The sequence below is a fragment of the Elgaria multicarinata genome, chromosome 1, assembly GCF_023053635.1.
Source record: "Elgaria multicarinata webbii isolate HBS135686 ecotype San Diego chromosome 1, rElgMul1.1.pri, whole genome shotgun sequence".
Classification (NCBI taxonomy): Eukaryota; Metazoa; Chordata; class Lepidosauria; order Squamata; family Anguidae; genus Elgaria; species Elgaria multicarinata.
This window is the reverse complement of record NC_086171.1, coordinates 214,218,958-214,241,745: the sequence shown is the minus strand read 5'-3', so window position 1 is coordinate 214,241,745 and position 22,788 is coordinate 214,218,958. Positions and strand designations below refer to the sequence as shown.

The window sequence follows — 22,788 nt, the reverse complement described above, 5'->3', positions numbered from 1 at the left end:
GCTACCTGATTGGCCGGGGAAAAGGATGCCGAGCCCTGCCATTGGCCGGCAGGGATTCTGTTTCAGGCCATTAGCCCCTCCCACAGCCTTATATACCGAGGGCTCCTTTGCAAGTCCCACCAGAGCGGAGTGGAGCAGAGAAGGCTGACAGCAGCAGCAGCAGCAGCTGGAGCTGGGAAGGCGTGGAATGTTTTCCTCTGCCGGAGGCAGTGTGGGAGTACTGCTGCTGTTGCTACTATCCAGCTGCTGCTTCTTTCTCATCCCGGCCTTGCCGCAAGGGCCTCCTCGGTGAGGTGTGGCTCAGCTGTCCGGTGCCTGGCCCGTGGCCTCTAACAGACCCCGCAGCTGGGCCTTCGGTTGGCACTGGGTGGGGTGACGCCACTGCCATGGCCTTCACCATGTTGAGACCCATGGCCGCCCACGTGCTCTACCCAGACCTCAACCTGCTGTCGGAGGAGGACGAGGAGAACCGGAGCGAGAGCGACGCCTCCGACCAGTCGTACGGCTGCTGCGACGGCCGGCTCACGGTGTCCCGCAAGGCCGGGCAGGTGGTGGTGGTCAAGCAGCGGCAGGCGGCCAACGCCCGAGAGAGGGACCGGACCCAGAGCGTCAACACGGCCTTCACGGCCCTGCGCACCCTCATCCCCACGGAGCCCGTGGACCGGAAGCTCTCCAAGATCGAGACCCTGCGCTTGGCCTCCAGCTACATCTCCCACCTGGCCAACGTGCTGCTCCTGGGCGAGGGCTGCGAAGACGGGCAGCCCTGCTTCAGCGCCATCTACGGTGCCAAGGGCGAGGTGGAGGCCAAGCAGCCCAGGAGCATCTGCACCTTTTGCCTCAGCAACCAGAGGAAGGGGGTAAGTCTCTCGGCCTGGCCGGCCTCTGTCTTCCCTTCCTATGAGAGAGAGAGAGAGAGAAAAGTCAAGCAGGACTCGAAGCCAGGTCTTCCAAGCAGGCAGGGACTCCTCCCTAAGCCTAGATCTGTGGAAGGTGGAAACAGCTACACGGTTGTGAGGGGAAAGCGCTCTCTCTGTGCATGCTCAGAGATACTGGTCTTCATGATTGCTTCCTGTGTTCCAAGGCCCAGGTCAGGCATTTGGAACACGTGAAGGCTAATTCACAATATGCTAGGGTGACCCTATGGAAAGGAGGACAGGGCTCCTGTATCTTTAACAGTGGTAACGAAAAGGGGATTTCAGCAGGGGTCATTTGTAGGCATGCAGCACCTGGTGAAATTCCCACTTCATCACAACAGTGAAAGCTGCAGGAGCTATACTAGAATGACCAGATTTAAAAGAGGGCAGGGCACCTGCAGCTTTAACTGTTGTGATGAAGAGGAAATTTCCCCAGGTTGCCCATATATACAAAAGACATCTGCTGAAATTCCCTTTTCAGTACAACTGTTAAAGATACAGAAGCCCTGTCCTCCTTTTCATATAGTCACCCTAGTGGAAACAGCTACACGGTTGTGAGGGGGAAGCGCTCTCTCTGTGCATGCTCAGAGATACTGGTCTTCATGATTGCTTCCTGTGTTCCAAGGCCCAGGTCCGGCATTCGGAACACATGAAGGCTAATTCAAAATATGCTAGGGTGACCCTATGGAAAGGAGGACAGGGCTCCTGTATCTTTAACAGTGGTAACGAAAAGGGGATTTCAGCAGGGGTCATTTGTAGGCATGCAGCACCTGGTGAAATTCCCACTTCATCACAACAGTGAAAGCTGCAGGAGCCCTGCCCTCTTTAGCTAGTGACCAGATGCAAAAGAGGGCATGGCTCCTGCAGCTTTCACTGTTGTGATGAAGTGGGAATTTCACCATGTTCCCCATATATATGAGGGCCACCTGCTGAAATTCCCTTTTTGTTACAACTGTTAAAGTTACTGGAGCTCTGTCCTCCTTTCCATAGGGTCGCCCTAAAATATGCCCTGGGGTTGCCAACAACTATCAGAGAGTTGATAATTTCAAGTGAGCAGACAGGGTGGCTGTGTGTCCTGTCTTACAGAGGACAGTCCTCTGTTTGAAAGGCTGGCCTGTTCAATGCCGGTTTCCAAGATCTGTTGCTTGTCCACCGTTAGCACCTGGACCAGGCCAACTGGTCTTCCCCGCTATGGTGAGATCTAGTGTATTTCTATTTAAGTGATAATCATTATTTCTCCATTGGCAACTACACATATAATTAAGGACTGTTAGCGTATGTAATGTTATGCATACCGGCGTCCACTTTTGTCTTCTTTTTTGGCTGGTTCATAAGTGGCCTCCCTAGTTATGGGTGTTCAGCAAAGGTTGACTGGATTCCAACCAGGCAAGGAGCAAAGAATAGGCTAACCAGGATAAGTATTTATTTCATGCGTTCAAATAAAGCAGGCAGGGCTCAGCCTTGAAACAAGTAGTAGTGGAAGAGAGGGTGCCTCTGACCATGTGCAGAACGCCTTTCTGTTTAACCAGGGAGGGACAAAGCTTTCCAGTTAGAATGCAGGGCTTCTGCAAAGGCTTTCTCCCGCGACCCGTCTCACTTGAGAAATTAAACTCTCCAGGCTCAGGGAAGATCAACGTTATTCCCATTTACAGATGAGGAAACTGAGGCTGGGAGACAGTGGCTGGCCCGTGGCTAACTGATGAGCCCAGGTACTGCACCTTGGGTCAAGCCCTCCACTCTCCGTGACCAACAGTGGACGGCAGAACTGTGGGAGGAAACTGCAGGCCATTCAAAACCTTGTTAGATCTTATTCACATGTCTCTGTCCCATTTCCCCACCAGAGCCTGCATTCCCACCCACCCACCCACCCACCCTCACAAAATAATGACCAACTTTTCAGCCGTGATCAGACAAGGGCTCGCGTCCCCTGCTGGTCATCCTGAGCTTGGATAAGGGCCTCGTGCGTCTCTTTTTCCGAGTGACAAGGCGGGCTAGGGATCTATCCACAGCAAGTAGCCATGGCAGCTATTTAGAACAGCCAGGTTCAGAGGAAGTCTATCTGTTGCGAGGGGAGGGAGGAGTATGTGGGGGAACTTCTTTACACCTTTCTTTCTGAGCTTCCCAGTGGCATCTGGTTGGCCAGTGTGCAAAACAGGATACTTGACCAGATGGGTTGGTGTGGTTTTTTTTTGGTCTGATTCAATAAAGTACTTTCTTTCTTCCTTTTTTTCTTGCAAGTAAATGCAACCCCTCAAATAGCTTAGCCCAGCCTTCCCCAACCTGATGCCCTCCAGACAGGATGGGACGTGCAATCCAGAAACCCTCCGCCCCTGCTGGCAGGGGATGATGGGACTGGCGGTCCAACCCATCTACAGGGCGCTGGGTTGGGAAAGGCTGCTGTAGCTTCATTCGCATTTACATGGATGTTAATGCAAATTCCCTTCCTGCTCCTAATCGGTGTCTTACTTCCATGCCATCCGGAGGAAGAGCTGATGGGTTGATTAGATGCGAGTGTCAAAGGGGGTCCAAGTCATATTACAGGAAAAGCATGCTGTGATGATCTCATACGTTTTTTCTGTACCGCTTGAAGGAGAGAGACGGACAAGGATTCTTTCCCCCCAAAAGCTTCAGCCAGTTGTAGCTTGCGGGCATCTGTTTTCTGCTCGTGAGCGTGCACGCCCACTTGCAGACACAGATGCACACATGCACACACAACTCCAATACGACAGAAAAGACATGGCCGGAATGCAGAGGAAAAGCAAGAATCCAAAAGATGGTGCAGATGTAACACCAAACCACGGTTTGCTACAACAGCTGATTTGTAAGCAACAGTTTGAACAAGCTGCGGTTCATCGTAGTCATGGCTTCACCCTTGAAGGCCAGTGTTTGTAGGTGTGAAGGGGTCACCTAGGGATTCTTCAGGAGGGTGGGTGGAGGAGAATTCCACACACTATGATCTGAACATCCAGATCACAAAGCATGGTTTGGGTCTCAACTGCAGTTAGCAGGACAAACCCTGGTTTGGCGTTATGTCTGAACCAATCTATCCATTCAGTAATGTAAAAACAGGCTTTCAAGGATGCCAGGGCCCTAGTCTGCCATATGATCCATCTCCTCTGGCTTGTGTGCCTTTAGAATTAATTCAAGGACTGTGAGATCTGGTCATGGTTGCACAAAGATCATGTAAATGGTCTGTACGTACTTAGCGATAAAGGACCTCTCTCCTCCCGTTCTTTCTGAACATGAGGGTGTCCTTTCACAACCAGTTTGCCATAGTCCTGAATGGTCCTTGTGTCGAAATGAGACCGGAGTGGAGAGTTGTGCCTTGTTTCAGAGAGTAGTCCATTCTCGAAGAATTTTAACCAAACGGATTAAGGATTGTGGCCATTGTGACAGATTTTCTAGGGGAGAGGACGCCAAGAGCATGGTGAAAAGGGTGGAAATTTATGGTGAAAATTCAGCCAGGCTCGGCTCTATTTTAGCAGGACTTCTTGTCTGTAAATGGACTGCTGTTTTATAAAGCCTCTTTTCCATATGATCAAGAGAATGGACAAAGAGATCTTTTCCTTCCTCTCTTACTACACTAGAAGTCAAGGTCACCCAATCAAATTGATTTGCAGTTGGTGCGAGGCAAAGGGAGGGGCTATTTCTTCATGGGGTGCTTAAGTAACTTACGGAACTCAGTGCCACAAGGTGTGTAGTGACAGGCACTGACTTGCGTGGGTTTTTTTTTTAATGGGTTAGAAACTTCCATGGAGGGGCATAACTCTGAATATCAAATGGTAACAACAAAGAAATGGAGGTGGCCATCATCCTCGATGTCTGGCGTGTGAGTTTTCACAAGTTTGCTGGCCGGTGTGAAAAACTGGATGCTTGATGGGCATTTAGCCTGATAAGAACATCAGAAGAGCCCTGATGCTGGATCAGAACAAAGGTCCATCTAGTTCAGCATTCTGTTCACTTAGGCCACAGCTAGACCTAAGGTTTATCCTGGGATCATCTAGGGTTCGCCCCTGCCTGAGCACTGGATCCCCTGTGTGTCACCTAGATGAACAGGTTTGACCCCTGGACGATCCAGGGATAAACCTTAGGTCTAGCTATGGCCACAGTGGCCAACCAGCTGTTGACCAGGGACCAACAAAGCAGGACATGGTGTAACAGCACACTCCCACCCATGTTCCCCAGTAACTGGTATACATAGGCATAGTGACTCTGATACTGGAGATGGTATAGAGGCATCAGGGCTAGTAGCCATTCATAGCCTTCTCCTCCAGGAATTTATTCAACCCCCTTTTAAAGCCATCCAAATTGGTGGCCATCACCACATCTTGTGGTAGTGAGTTCCATAGTTTAATTCTGCGCCATGTGAACAATCCAGCAGAGCTTTTCTTCTTAGTCCTATGTCAGCCTTCTCCCTCCGAAAGTGTCAGACTATAACTCCCATCATCCCCATGCAACCTGCAATTGTCCATATGGAGGGTTTTTCCCCCCCACTGCAATTTGTGTACACTAGGAAATATGGAGTACACACAGCAAAACTACATATGTTACATGTGATAGTCCACATGGGAGATCCCAGTTAATTCGTAAATGGAAGTGCCTTCCCTGGAGGGATTTTGCAATGTGTGAAGTCACCAGTCTCTAAGATAAATCATGTAGTAAGGTATGCTGATATCATTTCCTGGACATTTACACGTAGGAATGTTCAATCTTTTGAGTTATTCAGAATGCTTCTTCTGGCAGAAAGGAAGATGTAGTCAATTCTTAGCTCTGCACACTCAGAACTCCTTGATTTTCCGTGGGTTGGTAGACGTTGCAGCAGAGGGCAAGTAGCTGTGTTGAACTTCCAAACAAACAGCTGCTGAGCATCAAGTCATGCCCTCCACCCTAGAAGACCTAGCCGTTTTAGAGAGATGGACAAGGTGTTCAAGTGTGCTTTGCACTCTTTATTTTATTTCATGGGTTCCATGCGGCATCGAGGACATGTTCCAAGTGTCCTCCAAGTGTTCCAAGTGCCTTGCCAAGCCTCAGTGATCACCAATCACTTCTGAATTTAATTTATTACATGTATCTGCTGCTATTCAGCCAGGCTTGGCCGCTAAAACAGCTTGCGATTAACACCACTACAAGAGGTATAATATAATGAAGGGTGTGTTGACGTGCCTGGCAGTCTCTTCTTGGGGGCAGCTGTTCTGTTTCAGTATAAGGCAGATTCCAACCGCACTGCAGGGAAAGTTCTGTTCCAGTCTTTCAGCACTGATTTTGGGTGGCACCGTTTGGGGCCAACCTCCTTGGTTCACAAGGGCTTCAGAGGTGCATAGAATCGCTCATAGCGGACAGGAAGGGTGTGTTTTCTGTCGGAGCATTTGCCAGGATTCTTGCACTGGGTCGTCATGCCAGGGTTCATAGAATCATAGAATAGTAGAGTTGGAAGGGGCCTAAAAGGCCATCAAGTCCAACCCCTGCTCAATGCAGGAATCCACCCTAAAGCATCCCTGACAGAGGGTTGTCCAGCTGCCTCTTGTATGACTCTAGTGTGGGAGAGCCCACAACCTCCCTAGGTCACTGGTTCCATTGTCGTACTGCTCTAACAGTCAGGAAGTTTTTCCTGATGTCCAGGAATCTGGCTTCCTTTAACTTGAGCCCGTTATTCCGTGTCCTGCACTCTGGGAGGATCGAGAAGACATCCTGGCCCTCCTCTGTGTGACAACCTTTTAAGTCTTTGAAGAGTGCTCTCATGTCTCCCCTCCATCTTCTCTTCTCCAGGCTAAACATGCCCAATTATTTCAGTCTGTCTTCATAGGGCTTTGTTTCCAGACCCCTGATCATCCTGGTTGCCCTCCTCTGAACACACTCTGGGCCAGACAGATATCATGCTGTTGTAGTGTCTTTGGTTCTGTAAAACTGGGCAGACTGGGCACGCAGCCACCCAGGGTAGCATTAATTCAAGGGGTGGCCAACTTATTTGAAGCAGCATTTGAATCTTCCAGCCCTCCGACACACACACACACACACACACACACACACACACACTGATTTATTTAAAGCATTTTTTATCCTGTCCTTCAATCAAAAGAGCCCTAGAGCGGCTTACAAGAATCAATAATCAGACAGTCCATTCTAGGAGTACAATCTAAAAAGACACGAGACATGAGGAAAGGGATTGGGAGGGAGGAGGAAAGAAAATGCCACAAGGGTGGTGTAGGATGAACTTGCCCAGATGGATGGCAATAGACCAGTTGAGCTCAGGTTTACGCTGTTGCCCTTCTCGGCAGACCTGCTCTTTTATGGCCACTTCATCTTTTCCTTCTTTTCTTCTGCAGTTTCTCTTCTTTTGAGTTCAAGTTTAATCTGTTTCGTCTCCTATCCCTTCAGGGCAAGATGCTTAATCAGAAAGCCTTCTGGTAGAAGTTGGGGAAGAGAAGTCCCAATTTTGGGGGACGGTGGGCTCTCGATGCAAATTAATGTGTGCCCTCCATGATCTTGGGTATGACAATAACGTGTGTGTGTGTGTGTGTGTGTGTGTGTGTGTGTGTGTGTGTGTGTGTGTTACATTCAGTTCTCCAGGGCCCTATCATTAGGCAAAGTGAAGTCGTGGCCTCAGGCAGCAGGTGCCGGGGTGGTGGTGGCAGCAGCTCCTCCAGCCATTCCTCCTGAGCCCCTTCTACACACACACACACACACACACACACACACACACACACACCATAGTTATAATCTCTCTTATAATCTACCCTTATCCTTAAGGGTAAATGTAGCAGAAAAGTGGGGGAGGGCAGAGCATGAATAAACCCATAGAAATAAAAGTTTCTAAAATAAATGTTTCCTTTAAAGCTAATTCTGTACACGTTCAGGGATACGATGCATCTTGACTGGTGGGGTGGGGGAATAAATGTATTTATTATTTATTCATTGCATTTCTACATATGTGAGCCTTTCCGTGACCTGGTGCCTTCCAATAGCCGAAGCATTCTGGGCGGTTCACAAAAATTAAAACCATTCAAAGTATAAAACGAACAGTATAAAACCATAATATAAAAATACAATATAAAAGCACAGCCGGGATAAAATCAGCAGTAGGGCAGAAACACAAATTTAAAACAGCAAAGTTAAAATTAAATTGATAGACACTTGAAGGCCTCTTGAAGGCCTCTAGCGTGGGAGAGCCCACAACCTCCCTAGGTAACTGAATACATTGTCGTACTGCTCTAACAGTCAGGAAGTCCTGGTCATTGGCCATGCTGGCTGGCTGTAGCTCATGGGAGTTGAAGTCCAAAATATCTGGACTTCAGGTCATGGAAGGCTCACATATGTAGTCTCCTTTCTCTCTGATGCAGAGAGAAAGTCTCCTTTCTCTAACCTTGTTAGATTACATCTGGAGCAAGCTAAGAGAACAAATTACGGATGATGTTAAATGCCAGGTTGCATCTAACCTGCAGGTTTGGTCTTAAATCTAAATTGCATCAGCCCAGGGCCAGAGGTGGCTAATAAATAATGGGATCAGATCAGGCCTGGAGGGGAATTTAACCCTTTCATCCACTGCTGTGGTTTTATGGAAAATCCACTTCCTGACTGCACAATCCTTTACATGTCTACTGAGAAGTAAGTTCCATTGAATTCAAGAGGGCTTACGCCAGTATGATTGCATCCATGACAAATGAGTACTTCTTCACACACAGCACATAGTTAAATTATGGAACTCACTGCCACAAGATGTAGTGATGGCCACCAACCTGGATGGACTTCAAAAGGGGGTTGGATAAATTCCTGGAGGCAAAAGCTATCGATGGCTACTAGCCCTGATGGTTGTGTGCTATCTCCAGTATTCGAGGCAGTGAGCCTGGGTGCACCAGTTGCTGGGGAACATGGGTGGGAGGGTGCTGTTGCACCATGTCCTGCTTTGTTGGTCCCTGGCCGATGGCTGGTTGGCCACTGTGTGAACAGAGTGCTGGACTAGATGGACCCTTGGTCTGATCCAGCATCTGGGCTCTTCTGATGTTCTTATGTCTATTCACAAGTGAGTCACTGAGTGCAACGGGACTTACTCCCAAGTAAGTGTGTTTAGGTCTGCAATCGTAGAAAGCATACATTCAACATGTTTCAAGGCAAGGCAAGCTAGGAGAATATGCCTTATTCCCCTACCTTTTTATTCTCTCAGTATTCTAACACTTAATTTTAACTTAAATTTAAATTTTAGTTCTAACTCTGTATTTTAATCTTATCTCAATTTTTGCTGCGTGGTTTTATCCTGGTTGTGCTTTTTATACTGTTTTTTGTATTTGTGTTTTTAACCTGTTGGTAGTTTTATTATGGTTTTAATTTTTGTGAACCGCCCAGAGACCTTCGGCTATTGGGCGGTATAAAAATGTAATAAATAAATACATAAATAAATAAATACCCTAGTTATTTCCTTTATAACAAATTAATATGCAGGAAGTATTTTGAGGCCTCAAAGTTCTTTGCATACACTATATTTTTGTAATGATTTCAACAGCCCTGTAAGGTAGGTCAGAGTTACTAATCCCCATTTCACAGATGGGGAGGAAGGAGGCAAGACGGAGAAAATGAGGTTTGCTTAAAGCCACCTAGTGAGTTCTTATCTGGAGGATGACTCAAACCAGGGCTCTCTGATGGTTCATCTACACCAAGCAGGATATTCCACTATGAAAGTGGGATGAAAGTGGTATATAAAAGGCAGGAGACACACGGCTGCTTTATAGCGGTATTGAAGTGCACTGACAACTGTTGGGACCCGTTGACACATACTGTATACCACTTTCATAGTGCTATATCCTGCTTGGTGTGGCTCCTGCCTTTTATATACCGCTTTCATACCACTTTCGTAGTGTTATATCCTGCTTGGTGGAGATGAGCCCTGAGTTTGGAGTTCAGGGTTATGGCCACAACCCTGGCATTCATATGCAGGAGAGCGGGAGGCTCAATTAGTGTGTGTCGGGGTGTGGGTGTGGGTGTGGGTGTGTAAGTGCGTGTGGGTGATGTTTTGGTGCCTGAAATAGAACATCCCCCATTCATGAGACAGAGTGATGAATGCTGTTGTGCAGGCTACAGTTCCTTTCGATGGGGGTTTGTGCAGGAGAACTCCCTGCGGATTGTGACCCTCAAGTCAGCAGCATACGTCTCCCTTTCGGTTAAAATCCAGCACTCTGAGACAACTGTGCAAAGTGTGGAGAAAAATTCTTTTCTGCACACTATGCTTTTTTTTAGGGAGAAGGCTTTCTCCCTCTCTCATCCCAACCGCGTCATCCCATGGAGCTGATCGGTGGGGGATTCAGGACAGATAAAAAGAAGGACTTCTCTACACAGCGCAGAGTTAAACTATGGAACTCCCTTCCACAAGATGTGATGACGGCCATCAATTTGGATGGTTTTGAAAGGGGGTTAGTAATGCAGGGCGGAGAAGGCCATCAATGGCTGCTAGCCCTGATGGCTAAGTGCAACCTCCAGTATCAGAGGCAGTAAGCCTGTGTGCACCAGTTGCTGGGGAGCACGAGTGGGGCGGTGCTGTTGTGCTCACAACACAACAGTGTCTGTTTCCCACAGATGTCTGCTTGGCCCCCGTGTGAACAGAATGCTGGACCAGTCGAGCCTTTGGTCTGGTCTCGCGTGGCTGTTCTTAGGCTCTTCACTTCCTCATGGAAACAGCTGAACCTCTTCACATCACCGCTTGTAACTTGCAGTTTTATCAGAGCCCTTTAGCCAGAGAGATTAAAAGAGCCCTGTAGCGCCTTCCATTTTACAGATGGATAAGTGAGGCACGGGAAAGAGCAGAACCCGGAGGCTTTTGCTCTTGGTGCTAATTCACAATTTACCAGGTGAGTTTGTTCAGTGAATAATAATAATAATAAATTTATTTCTTACCCGCCTCTCCCTTTGGATCATAGAATAATAAAGTTGGAGGGGGCCTATAAGGCCATCAAGTCCAACCCCCTGCTCAATGCAGGAATCCACCCTAAAGCTTCCCTGACAGATGGTTGTCCAGCTGCCTCTTGAAGGCCTCTAGTGTGGGAGAGCCCACAACCTTCCTAGGCAACTGGTTCCACTGTCGTACTGCTCTAACAGTCAGGAAGTTTTTCCTGATGTCCAGCTGGAATCTGGCTTCCTGTCACTTGAGCCCGTTATTCCGTGTTCTGCACTCTGGGAGGACCGAGAAGAGATCCTGGCCCTCCTCGGTGTGACAACCTTTCCAGTATTCAAACAGTGCTATCATGTAGGGTGACCATATGAAAAGGAGGACAGGGCTCCTGTATCTTTAACAGTTTCATAGAAAGGGGAATTTCAGCAGGTGTCATTTGTATATATGGAGAACCTGGTGAAATTCCCTCTTCATCACAATGCCTGGGTAAGAGGGCAGGGCTCCTGCAGCTTTAACTATTGTGATGAAGAGGGGATTTCGTCAGGTGCTGCATGCCTACAAATGACCCCTGCTGAAATTCCCTTTTCTATACAACTGTTAAAGATAGAGGAGCCCTGTCCTCCTTTCCACACGGCCACCCTACCGGAGGTTCAACCTGTTGCATACTGTTGCGCCGTGTTACGTGCAGCACAATTTTGCCTATCATTAAACAATGGAGTTCCCCCCCTCTTTTTTTTTAGTACCCATGGTGGTAGCGGGCGGAAAAAAGGTGGGTAGAAAATTTGCATGGTGGTTCCGATCCAGATCAGGGCCCCATGCACTTACACGAAGGCAAACAAAATGATGCAGATCAGCTGCATGATATTTATTTAACAATGGCTTAGCCTCCTTCCATGGGATTTCCTCTGAGGTGCAGCCTTAGGGAGCGTCCAGATGAGATTTTTTAGCAGGCCTTCAGCCTGCCTCATTTATGGATTTTTTGGGGTGGGTGGGAGGGGGGTTTCCAGATGACAACATCTTCCATTCATAACTCTCCCACTGCTGCTTCTGCCTTTTTCCTTCTGCAGCAAACCTATTAAGGAGAGAAATAGCTGCACAGTACCTTCGAATGGATAGCGCTGGGAGTGCTTTGATTAGAAGCGCCCTTAATTGCACTTTTAATTAGTGGCAGAAGACACGTCTGTAGGCGGTGAATTCTCTGTGGGCTTCAGTCAGAACTCTAAAGGAGCTCTCCAAGGTCTGCTGTCAGTGGGGCGGCAAATCCGTTCCGGGCTTCAGTCAGAACTGGTCAGAACTCTAAAGGAGCTCTCCAAGGTCTGCTGTCAGTGGGGCAGCAAATCCGTTCCGGGCTTCAGTCAGAACTGGTCAGAACTCTAAAGGAGCTCTCCAAGGTCTGCTGTCAGTGGGGCGGCAAATCCGTTCCGGGCTTCAGTCAGAACTGGTCAGAACTCTAAAGGAGCTCTCCAAGGTCTGCTGTCAGTGGGGCAGCAAATCCGTTCCGGTTCTGACTGAAGCCCGGAGCGGATTCGCCGCCCTACTGACAGCGGAGCCACCGGCCTCCACTTTTATGCACATGAGCGTCTGCATCTCCTAAACCACGGCCCTTTCGGCCCCTTCCAAAACTGGGTAATTTGGGGTGAGCGGTGGCGGGGAAACACGTGCTTTGTGTTATGTTTTTGATCCAGCGAGACTGAAAAGTTTTCTGCGTCCTTTTTTCTGGTTTTCTTTTCTTTCTTTCTTTTTTTGCTGCTGGGAGGCGACGTGACCTTTTTAGATTTCTGTAAGCTGTTGGAGGAGAAACTCAATCCAGGCCTTCAGCCTGGGAGCCGACTGTGATTCCGGACTGCTCCGGCTTCCGATTATTTCCCAGCTGGTAATGACATCATGACCTTCGCTATGGCAACCGTCCGCGAGGTCATAAGCAAGGCCGCGGAGTGGGGAGCGAGGCAGGAAGGCCGGAGCGCACACTCTTAGGCCCCGGACGCTTTTCGTCCTCAAGGCCTGGATTCTGACCCTCCAGTGTTTCAGCGAGCAGTGCTGGGACACGCTTGGAATGGCCCTTCTCACACCAAAGAGCACCAACGTACACATACGCACACTATTACGCATTGCCGAAGAGATGGAGTGCTGAGTAAAAGCTGAGTGCAGGAGCAGCCCTGGACTAGCTCCTAGGGACTGGCACCCGAGGCCAACCATGCAACCCACACCCCAAACCCCAAAGGCAGATCTAGGGTGAGATTTTTGGTAAACTGAGAAACATTTATTTATTTATTTATTTATTACATTTATGTAGGGTGACCATATAAAAAGGAGGACAGGGCTCCTGTATCTTTAACAGTTGCATAGAAAACGGAATTTCAGCAGGTGTCAGTTGTAGGCATGCAGCACCTGGTGAAATTCCCTCTCCATCAAACCAGTTAAAGCTGCAGGTGCCCTGCCCTCTTTTATATCTGGTCACTCTGGTATAGCTCCTGCAGCTTTAACTGTTGCGATGAAGAGGGAATTTCACCAGGTGCTGCATGCCTACAAATGACACCTGCTGAAATTCCATTTTCTATGCAACTGTTAAAGATACAGGAGCCCTGTCCTCCTTTTCATAGGGTCACCCTAATTTATATCTCGCCTTTTTTTCCTCCAAGGAACCCAAGATGGCATACATAATTCTCCTCCTCTCCATTTTAGCCTCACAACAACAACCCTGCGAGGTGGGTTTTGCTGAGAGTCTGTGCCTAGACCAACGTCACCCAGTGGGTTTCCATGGCCGAGTGGGGATTAGAACCCAAATCTCCCGACTCTAGGTTGACCATATGAAAAGGAGGACAGGGCTCCTGTATCTTTAACAGTTGCATTGAAAAGGAAATTTCAGCAGGTGTCATTTGTATATATGGAGAACCTGGTGAAATTCCCTCTTCATCACCACAGTTAAAGCTGCAGGAGCTATACTGCAGCTATACTGTGACCAGATTTAAAAGACGGCAGGGCACCTGTGGCTTTAACTGTTGTGATGAAGAGGGAATTTCACCAGGTTCTCCATATATACAAACGACAGCTGCTGAAATTCCCTTTTCTATGCAACTGTTAAAGATACAGGAGCCCTGTCCTCCTTTTTATATGGTCACCCTACCTGACTCCCAGTCCAACATTTTAGCCACTACGCCACACTGGCTCTCCAGTGTGTCCCTATTTTCCATTTAATGAAGAGGCAATCCCACCAAAAGCATCGAAATGTCATTTCCGCCATGAGGGTCAGCATCATGGGTCAGCATGGCTGGGTACCTCCCAAGGGTAAGGTGACCATATAAAAAGGAGGACAGGGCTCCTGTATCTTTAACAGTTGCATAGAAAAGGGAATTTCAGCAAGCTGTCGTTTGTATATATGGAGAACCTGGTGAAATTCCCTCTTCGTCACAACAGTGGAAGCTGCAGGAGCCCTGCCCTCTTTTAAATCTGGTCACTCTAGTATAGTTCCTGCAGCTTTAACTGCTGTGATGATGAGGGAATTTCACCAGGTACTCCATATATACAAATGACACCTGCTGAAATTCCCTTTTCAATACGACTGTTAAAGTTATAGGAGCCCTGTCCTCCTTTTCATACGGTCACCCTAATTGTGACTGTCAGAGTGGGACCAGCCACTCAGCCATGAAACTGATGGGGCTAGTCACTCTCCCCGCCCCAGCATAATCTACCTAGTAGGGTTGTTGTGGAGAGGAGGAGAACTATATGTAAGCTCCTATCAGTTTCTTAGGAACATCGAAAGTTGCTTTATACCCAGTCAGACCTCCGGCTTGATCCGGTTTTCAATGGGCAGGATGAGCTCTCCAGGGTTTGGTCTAGGGGACTTTCCCAGCTCTAACAAATATGTTAGAGCTTCACCCCACGTCCCTGCTTCCCTCGGATTATCCCCGTAGCGCTAAGCTTTCACGGTGGTGGTTGTTTTTGCTACCAGGCGACAGCGATCCTTTGCATACCAGAAAGTGAGTTTAAGGGGGGAAATGTAAAAAAATCATTAAAAAATCAACGGATGACCCAATTCAATTCAAATTTGGTATGCTTAAAGCTCTCCCTAATATGTATTACTGTGCCAATTTTGGTGCCTTTATCTTTAAAGCTTAGGCAGATGTAAGCGTTTCCTTAAAATCCTGCTCCTGCGCCCCAGCGGCAGCTTGGAAGATACATTCAAAAAGTAGGGGCTAAATACGGCGAATCTTTTTGCTTTATAGCACAATTAAGGCAGAATGCATGGGAGTGCTTCACAATCAAAGCAGATTATAAGGTGGAAAACTTCGGAGTTCTTTGCATGCAATTTGCAGTGATTCCACAGTATAACGCTGGTGTGATAAAGCTCTTATTCTTACCTGCCCTGTAGCTGTTAAAATGAGGAACCTGGCAGGGGGAAAAAAGAGGTGACAGTCCTGGTTTTAGCACCACAAACTTGTTTGTAGTCTGGATTCAAAGCCGGATTTTAAGAGTGAAGCACTCAAAGCTTTCTGCCTAGATGGACAAATCTGCGAGTTTCAGTTCCTCCCACATCATTCATTATCACCATCACCAGTATTGTTATTTCAGGTTTTTCACCTCCCAAATATTAAGAAATGTGTGAATTTTGGTAAATTCGTATAAAAAATGAACTGAAATGAATTTTTCACCTATCCCGAACACAAATAAACCGACCGTCATGATTTCTCTTTTTAAAATATTTAAGGCTGTTGATTAAGATTTTTAGTCTCACAATGAATCGGGCTTTCCTTGTTCGAGAATAGCTGGGACTTGAATTGCAGCAATTCCATAGCAATTGCAATTAGATCCAGCTATAGACTTTTAAGTATTGTAAAGATGGATAGGATGGTCACGTTACTACCATATCTTGTTTCACAAGCCAAACCAGTGCAGGATGAGGCCAGTACAGAATTGGATACTGAAGGTGGGGGGAAACCTTCAACAAAGTGCCTTCTTGAAGGGTTGGACAGAAAGTAGATTTTCAGAATCTTTTTGGACTTTAACTCCCAGCATTCCTGTCCATAGGCCATGCTGGCAGAGGCTTCTGGGAGCTGAAGTCCAAAACAAGTGAAGATCTACCTTCAGCCCACCACTGTATAGTGGATGGGAGTCAGGGTCATGCAGTCATCTTTGATGTGATAAAATAGGGTGACCCTATGGAAAGGAGGACAGGGCTCCAGTATCTTTAACAATTATATAGAAAAGGGAATTTCAGCGGGTGTCATTTGTAGTCATGCAAGCACCTGGTGAAATTCCCTCTTCATCTCTACAGTGAAAGCTGCAGGAGCCCTGCCTGCTTTTGTATCTGGTCTCTCTAGTATAGCTCCTGAAGCTTTAACTGTTGTGATGAAGAGGGAAGAGAAGATTGAGGGGAGACATGAGAGCACTCTTCAAAGACTTAAAAGGTTGTCACACAGAGGAGGGCCAGGATCTCTTCTCGAGCCTCCCAGAGTGCAGGACACGGAATAACAGGCTCAAGTTAAAGGAAGCCAGATTCCACTGGACATCAGGAAAAACTTCCTGACTGTTACAGCAGTACGACAATGGAACCAGTGACCTAGGGAGGTTGTGGGCTCTCACACACTAGACGCCTTCAAGAGGCAGCTGGACAACCATCTGTCGGGGATGCTTTAGGGTGGATTCCTGCATTGAGGGAATCCACCCTATGGGGGTTGGACTCGATGGCCTTGTAGGCCCCTTCCAACTCTGCAATTCTATGATTCTATGATTTCACCAGGGGCTGCACGCACACAAATGACTCCCACTGAAATTCCGTTTTCTATTCAACTGTTAAAGATACAGGAGCCCAGTCCTCCTTTCCATAGGGTCACCCTATCATAATAGGAATGTCATGAGTACACAACAAGTGTGTTCCTATTTTCATCTGTGAAATGTTAAAGAGGGCATGTGACAAATACCTATGATACCTTAACGGAACCTCCAGGTTCAGAGACAGTATATCAGGCATTGGGAACCTCAGGACTCCAGGGTTCCCCAGATGCCTCCACCCCCTTTGTTCCATCCACAGATCATTTGGGGGTTTCCCAGCTTTTCTGTGTTTTGTCCCATTCTAACAGGTTTTGTTACTGGCAGTAAGACCTTTAAGCTAAAATATACTTGTATTTTTGCCTGCCGCCTTCCCATTTGGCCCCCAAAAGCTACTCTGAAATGGAATTTGGCTCTCAGGTGAAAGTAGTTCAACCCACCTACTTTAGGCAAGCCAGTTAGCGCACGCAGCCCGGCACATGCACACACCTGTATGATCATACCAATCTACCTTAAAGGGTTGTTGTACCTTAGAGGACAGATATGGTCTGATATGAGCCTGCCCATGCTCTGAGATCTTCTGGGGAAGTCTTTCTCTCAGTCCACCAACATCCCAGCCACACCTGACAGATACGCAGGAGAGGGCCTTCTTGGTGGCTGCTCCAAGGCTCTGGAATGCCCTTCCTACAGAGCCTTCCTACGGAGGCCAGGCTGGCTCCCTCTCTGTGCTACAGTTTCAGAGGCAGGCAAAAACTTTTTTTGTTTCGGCAGAGTTTTGGAACTAAACTGGACCTGTGTTAATGTATTAGATCCCCCCTTTAAACCTGTTACAGTTTTAAATTTTTTAACATATTTTTAATTTTACTGTAGGTTTAATTCTATTTTAACTTTTTAAATTTATATTTATATGTTTTAATTGTACATGTTTTCATGGAATCATAGAATCATAAAATAGCAGAGTTGGAAGGGGCCTACAAGGCCATCGAGTCCAACCCCCTGCTCAATGCAGGAATCCACCCTAAAGCATCCCTGACAGATGGTTGTCCAGCTGCCTCTTGAAGGCCTCTAGTGTGGGAGAGGCCACAACTTCCCTAGGTCACTGATTCCATTGTCGTACTGCTCTAACAGTCAGGAAGTTTTTCCTGATGTCCAGCTGGAATCCGGCTTCCTTTAACTTGAGCCCATTATTCCGTGTCCTGCACTCTGGGAGCATCGAGAAGAGATCCTGGCCCTCCTCTGTGTGACAACCTTTTAAGTATTTGAAGAGTGCTCTCATGTCTCCCCTCCATCTTCTCTTCTCCAGGCTAAACATGCCCAGTTCTTTCAGTCTCTCTTCATAGGGCTTTGTTTCCAGACCCCTGATCATCCTGGTTGCCCTCCTCTGAACATGCTCCAGCTTGTCTGTATCCTTCTTGAATTGTGGAGCCCAGAACTGGACGCAATACTCTAGATGAGGCCTAACCAGGGCCAAATAGAGAGGAACCAGTACCTCCCGTGATTTGGAAGCTCTACTTCTATTAATGCAGCCCAAAATAGCATTTGCCTTTCTTGCAGCCGTATCGCAAGAAATCTCCCAACAGATATCAGGGTAATTGAAGTCCCCCATCACTACTACATCACACTTCCTTGAAACACTGGCAATTTGTTTCTCAAAAGTTTCGTCCTCGTCTTCTCCTTGATCTTGTAATCTTGTAAACCGCCTTGTGAACCGCCTTGAGTCCCAGTACTGGAAAAAAGGCGGGATATAAATATAATGATGATGATGATGATGATGATGGTGATGATGTACGTGAAGTAATTTGGAGGCTGTGCAAATGCGAAGTGCAGTGCAAATGCTGACCAATGTTTTCTCCACCTTGCTTTCAGGGCAGCCGGCGGGAGCTTGGCGGGGGAAACTGCTTGAAGGCGCGAGGGGTGAACCACCACCTCAAGGTGCTCCGGAGGTGAGCTGAGACCTGGGAGGACCATCTGCTGGAGAAGCCAGGCCGCACCTCGGAAAACTGAGTTTAATGTTCCCGACTGGGGCAGGGTGGGTGGGCTTCAGAGTTGCCAGGGCTTCCCTGGGGCTTACGGATGGGAAGCTGCCCCACTCGGAAGGGGAGCCCCACTTTGTGGACTCTGAGGAGACGGGACAGGGTGGGAGCTGCCCCCCTGAATCGGACTACTGCGCAACGAGGCATTGCAGTTGCAAAGGAGAGAGTCTGCAGCCCTTCCTTGCTGGGACATCTGCTCAGCTTCCAGGGGGACGTCTCCTCCTCCGGGACGGGAGGCTAGGCCGCGGCAACGCGGCGATCCTGGGGACGGCAAGGGGGCTGGGGCTGGCGGCAAGGAGACCCCCGGCCTCCTTTCTAGAGGACCCTGTCGAAACAGAGCTGTATCACGACGGAGCTTATGGCTGGCCTGCATGAGCGCTGTAGTAACTAACTATTGTTGTTTCTTCATTCAGCAGGCTTGAAAATAAAGATATTTTTCTCATCCCGGCGTGGCTCTCTCTTTATCGCTTCCCCTAAGACGAGGGTGTTGGACCACAGGCCTGTGAGCCAAACCCTGCTTTCCTGGGAGGGATCCAGACCTGGCCTTCCAGCCTTCCCCAGATGGCCATGCCCATTCCCTGGCCACCCCCACCCCCACCCACCCCGGTTCCTAGCATGTGATGGTTTGTGCAGCTTTCGCCCATTCTAGAATGCCTCTCCTAAGTCCTAGGCCATGTCTACACCAGCCCAATAGTCCGGGCTTGTCATTGCTGAGTCCCTGTGCATCATGCACAGGGACTCCCGGGGTCGGGAGGCGGGGGGGAAGGGGCACGGGTTTTCCTAGGGATAAAGAAACCCTGGGAAAACCCAGTTCTTCCCACTGTTTCGGGACTGTCCCAAGACCACGGGAGGTGTGGGCGGCCATCCCACCCAGTGTATGGTGGCCATATGAAAAGGAGGACAGGGCTCCTGTATCTTTAACAGTCGTATTGAAAAGGGAATTTCAGCAGATGTCATTTGTATATATGGGGAACCTGGTGAAATTCCCTCTTCATCACACCAGTTAAAGCTGCAGGTGCCCTGCCCTCTTTTAAATCTGGTCACTCTAGTATAGCTCCTGCAGCTTTAACCATGGTGATGAAGAGGGATTTTTACCAGGTTCTCCATATATACAAATGACACCTGCTGAAATCCCCTTTTCAATGCAACTGTTAAAGATACGGGAGCCCTGTCCTCCTTTTCATATGTACAATATGAGTGATAACACTCAACCACAAAGGTATGAGTGTTATCACTCATATTATACGATTGTTATTTTCAACCACAGCCTTCTATTTTACTTTATCTCCTTTTCATATGGTCACCCTAACCCAATGCCACACTTACTCGCAAGTAAGCTCAGCACCAGAAATGGGCACAGAGCTGCGCCATGTGGCTCCGTGCCCATCAGGGGAGGGGGGGCAGCAATTTGGCCATCCCTGGGATGGGAGGGAGGGAGTTTGGGGGCGGTTTCAGGTTGCTGTTGTTTGGGGGGAGTTAAACTCACATTTTTGCTGGAGCGGGGCCTCGTTCTTGCGCGACCAGCCCTACTCGGGTGTGTGTGTGTGTGTGAACCAGCACCCACAACATCCCAGCTTCCTCCCGGGATGTCACCACCAGATTTGCACGCTGGAGGAGGCTCTCAGGATCAGGATACCGCGAGAGCCTCCCCCTCCCTCCCGGAACGCTGGGAGATGTAGAAAGGGCCTGAGTGACCGGCAGCTTTAAGCTAAGCTGGTATTTTTGTGTGCGTTTTGATCCCGTTTCTTTTTGCCTTCGGCTCCACCCACTACCCTGAGAGCTTCTCTGAAATTGAATTGGGCCCTCAGGCTGAAAGAGGTCCAGCAGTCCTGCCCTAAGCCTGGCAAATTCCCAGAGTCCTTCTCCTAGGAGAACGTGGCTCCCTCCTCGGATCACAGTGGGCCCAGAGACCCGGACGAATGTGGACTGACTGTCCATGCAGATGACAGCCAGGTAGTGAATCCACTCTCAGTGGGAGCTCATTGGCACACGACCTGCTACTAGTCAGGATGGCGGTATATTACCTCCAGGATCAGAGGCCACACCCCATTGAATGGAGAGCAACAGCAGGAGTGGGCCGTTGCCTTCAGGTCCCGCTTGTGAGCTTCCCATGAGCATTCCTGCATTGAACAGGGGGTTGGACTAGATGGCCTTATGGCCTCTACTATTCTATGAGTCTATGATCTCGTTGGATACTGTGCTGAAGAGGCCACTGAACGAGATACACCAGCTTTCTTAAACCTGGTGGCCTCCATATAGGTTGGACTACAAGCCCCATTGCTCCCAGCCAACGTTATGGGAATCGTAGTCAAACCTATCTGGAGGGCATCAGGTCGGAGAAGGCTGAGGTAGGCGCTGATCTGGCAGGGCTCTTCTTACGTTCTTAAGCCACAGAAAATGCAACAGGATCTGGAGTTGCAACTCTTTGCAAGCCTCAGTAGATTAAAATTCCAACAGAATCTATAATTAGCAAGTTTTTTTCTCTTCTCCCTATTCTGTAACACTTGGATTTGTTCCCTGTCATAACACTGGATAGATTTTTCTCTGCCTCGTATAAATCTAGAGCAGCCCTGCCCTACTTCACGCCCCCAAGATGTGTTTGGACTACAACTTTCATCATCCCCAGTCAGCAGGGATTGCCCATAACACCCAGTACAAGTGTTTGACAGTAGTTTCAGGACAGACAATGGGAGATGCTTCTTCATGCAACAATGTGCAACTTATGCACAGAATTCAGTCCCCTAAGATGTGCTGATGGTGGCCTGTTTTGAATTTATTTATTTATTTATTACATTTTTATACCGCCCAATAGCCGAAGCTCTCTGGGCGGTTCACAAATTTTAGCCAGGGGATTTTGGCCAGGAGAAGCAACCTGGTGCCCTCCAGGTGTTTTGGACTACATCTCCCATAATCCCTAACCACTGGCTATGCTGGGTGGGCATATGGGAGTTGTCTAGGGTGACCATATGACCGGATTTGGCCAGATTTGGCTGGGTTTTTGATGGCAAATCCGGGAGGGGAGGGGAAATCCGGATTTTTTTCAAAGAGCAGCTCTAATGGGAATTAACAAAAATGCTTATAACTCTGTCATTTTTTAAGATAAAGACATGAAACTTGGCACAATGGTAACTCTTAGGAAGGGCTTTAGTCATGCCAAATTTGAAATAGATCCATTCATCCATTGATTTTTTAGGAATTTTTTAAAAATTGAGGTTTTAAAATTATTATTTTTTAAACTGCCATTTTTAAAGATAAAGAGCTGAAAGTTGGCACCATGATAGCTTTTAGGTAGAGCTTTAGCCATACCAAATTTGAAACAGATCTGGGGCCAGTAGCAAACCCTGTTAACAACAACAACAGCTTGCAATGAGTGAAGATACAGTCAGGAAAGATATTTGAGGGAAGGGGAGAATGTAACACACAGAGTACAGCAAAAGCTTCAAAGTACAGCAAAACCTACAAAAGCAGGAGTGAGTGAAGTTAATTTCAGATACATTGAATCTCTCACTTGTTCTTTATTTCAGTGATTTTAACATTAAGATGTTATGTAGAACAGATTTGTCTTAAACGTGTGCTGTAAAATCAGACATGTGACCATGGCTATGTTTGGGTGGGCACGCCTCCTTGGTACTGGGCACGCCCCCTTGGGGGCGACCATGTTGTCCTCCTTTTTGGTTTCCAAAATATGGTCACCCTAGAGTTGTAGTCCAAAACACCTGGAGGACACTGATGGTGCTATATAAATAAATAATAATAATAATAATAATAAGGTGGCCTACCCCTTGCTTTGACAAATCCATGGACTCTATCATGGGCTACTTAGCAGGATAGCTAAGTAATGCACCTCCAGGTGCAGAGGTAGTCTACCTGTAAACACCAGGTGTTGAGCAGCAATCAAGCGGAGAGGGCAGTTGCCTTCAAGTCCTGCTTGTGGGCTTCCCAGTGACGTCTTGGTGGACACAATGGGGAACAGAACCCTGGATTCATAGAACCATAGAATCATAGAATAGCAGAGTAGGAAGGGGCCTACAAGGCCATTGAGTCCAATGGAGCATTTGTCTACTTAGCTGGGAGATCTTTATAGTCAACTGAAATCTGTTTAAACATATAAGTGGCGGAGGGGGTGCCGGAATCACATGCCAGAAGAATTTGTTTGAAAATCCTCCAGCATCCCTAACCTTGTCATTTAGCTAGGGTGACC

The 22,788-nt window shown here is 47.9% G+C and overlaps 1 protein-coding gene across 1 annotated transcript; it reads left to right on the top strand.

Annotated features, from left to right (window-relative positions):
• The first annotated feature begins 298 nt into the window (after nt 1-298).
• TCF15 (transcription factor 15) lies at nt 299-18,536 on the top strand. Its single transcript, XM_063121138.1, has 2 exons — nt 299-857; nt 18,421-18,536. Exons 1-2 carry the CDS (start codon nt 387-389, stop codon nt 18,499-18,501), a joined length of 552 nt encoding a protein of 183 aa, XP_062977208.1. The 5' UTR covers nt 299-386; the 3' UTR covers nt 18,502-18,536.
• The last annotated feature ends 4,252 nt before the right edge of the window (nt 18,537-22,788 follow it).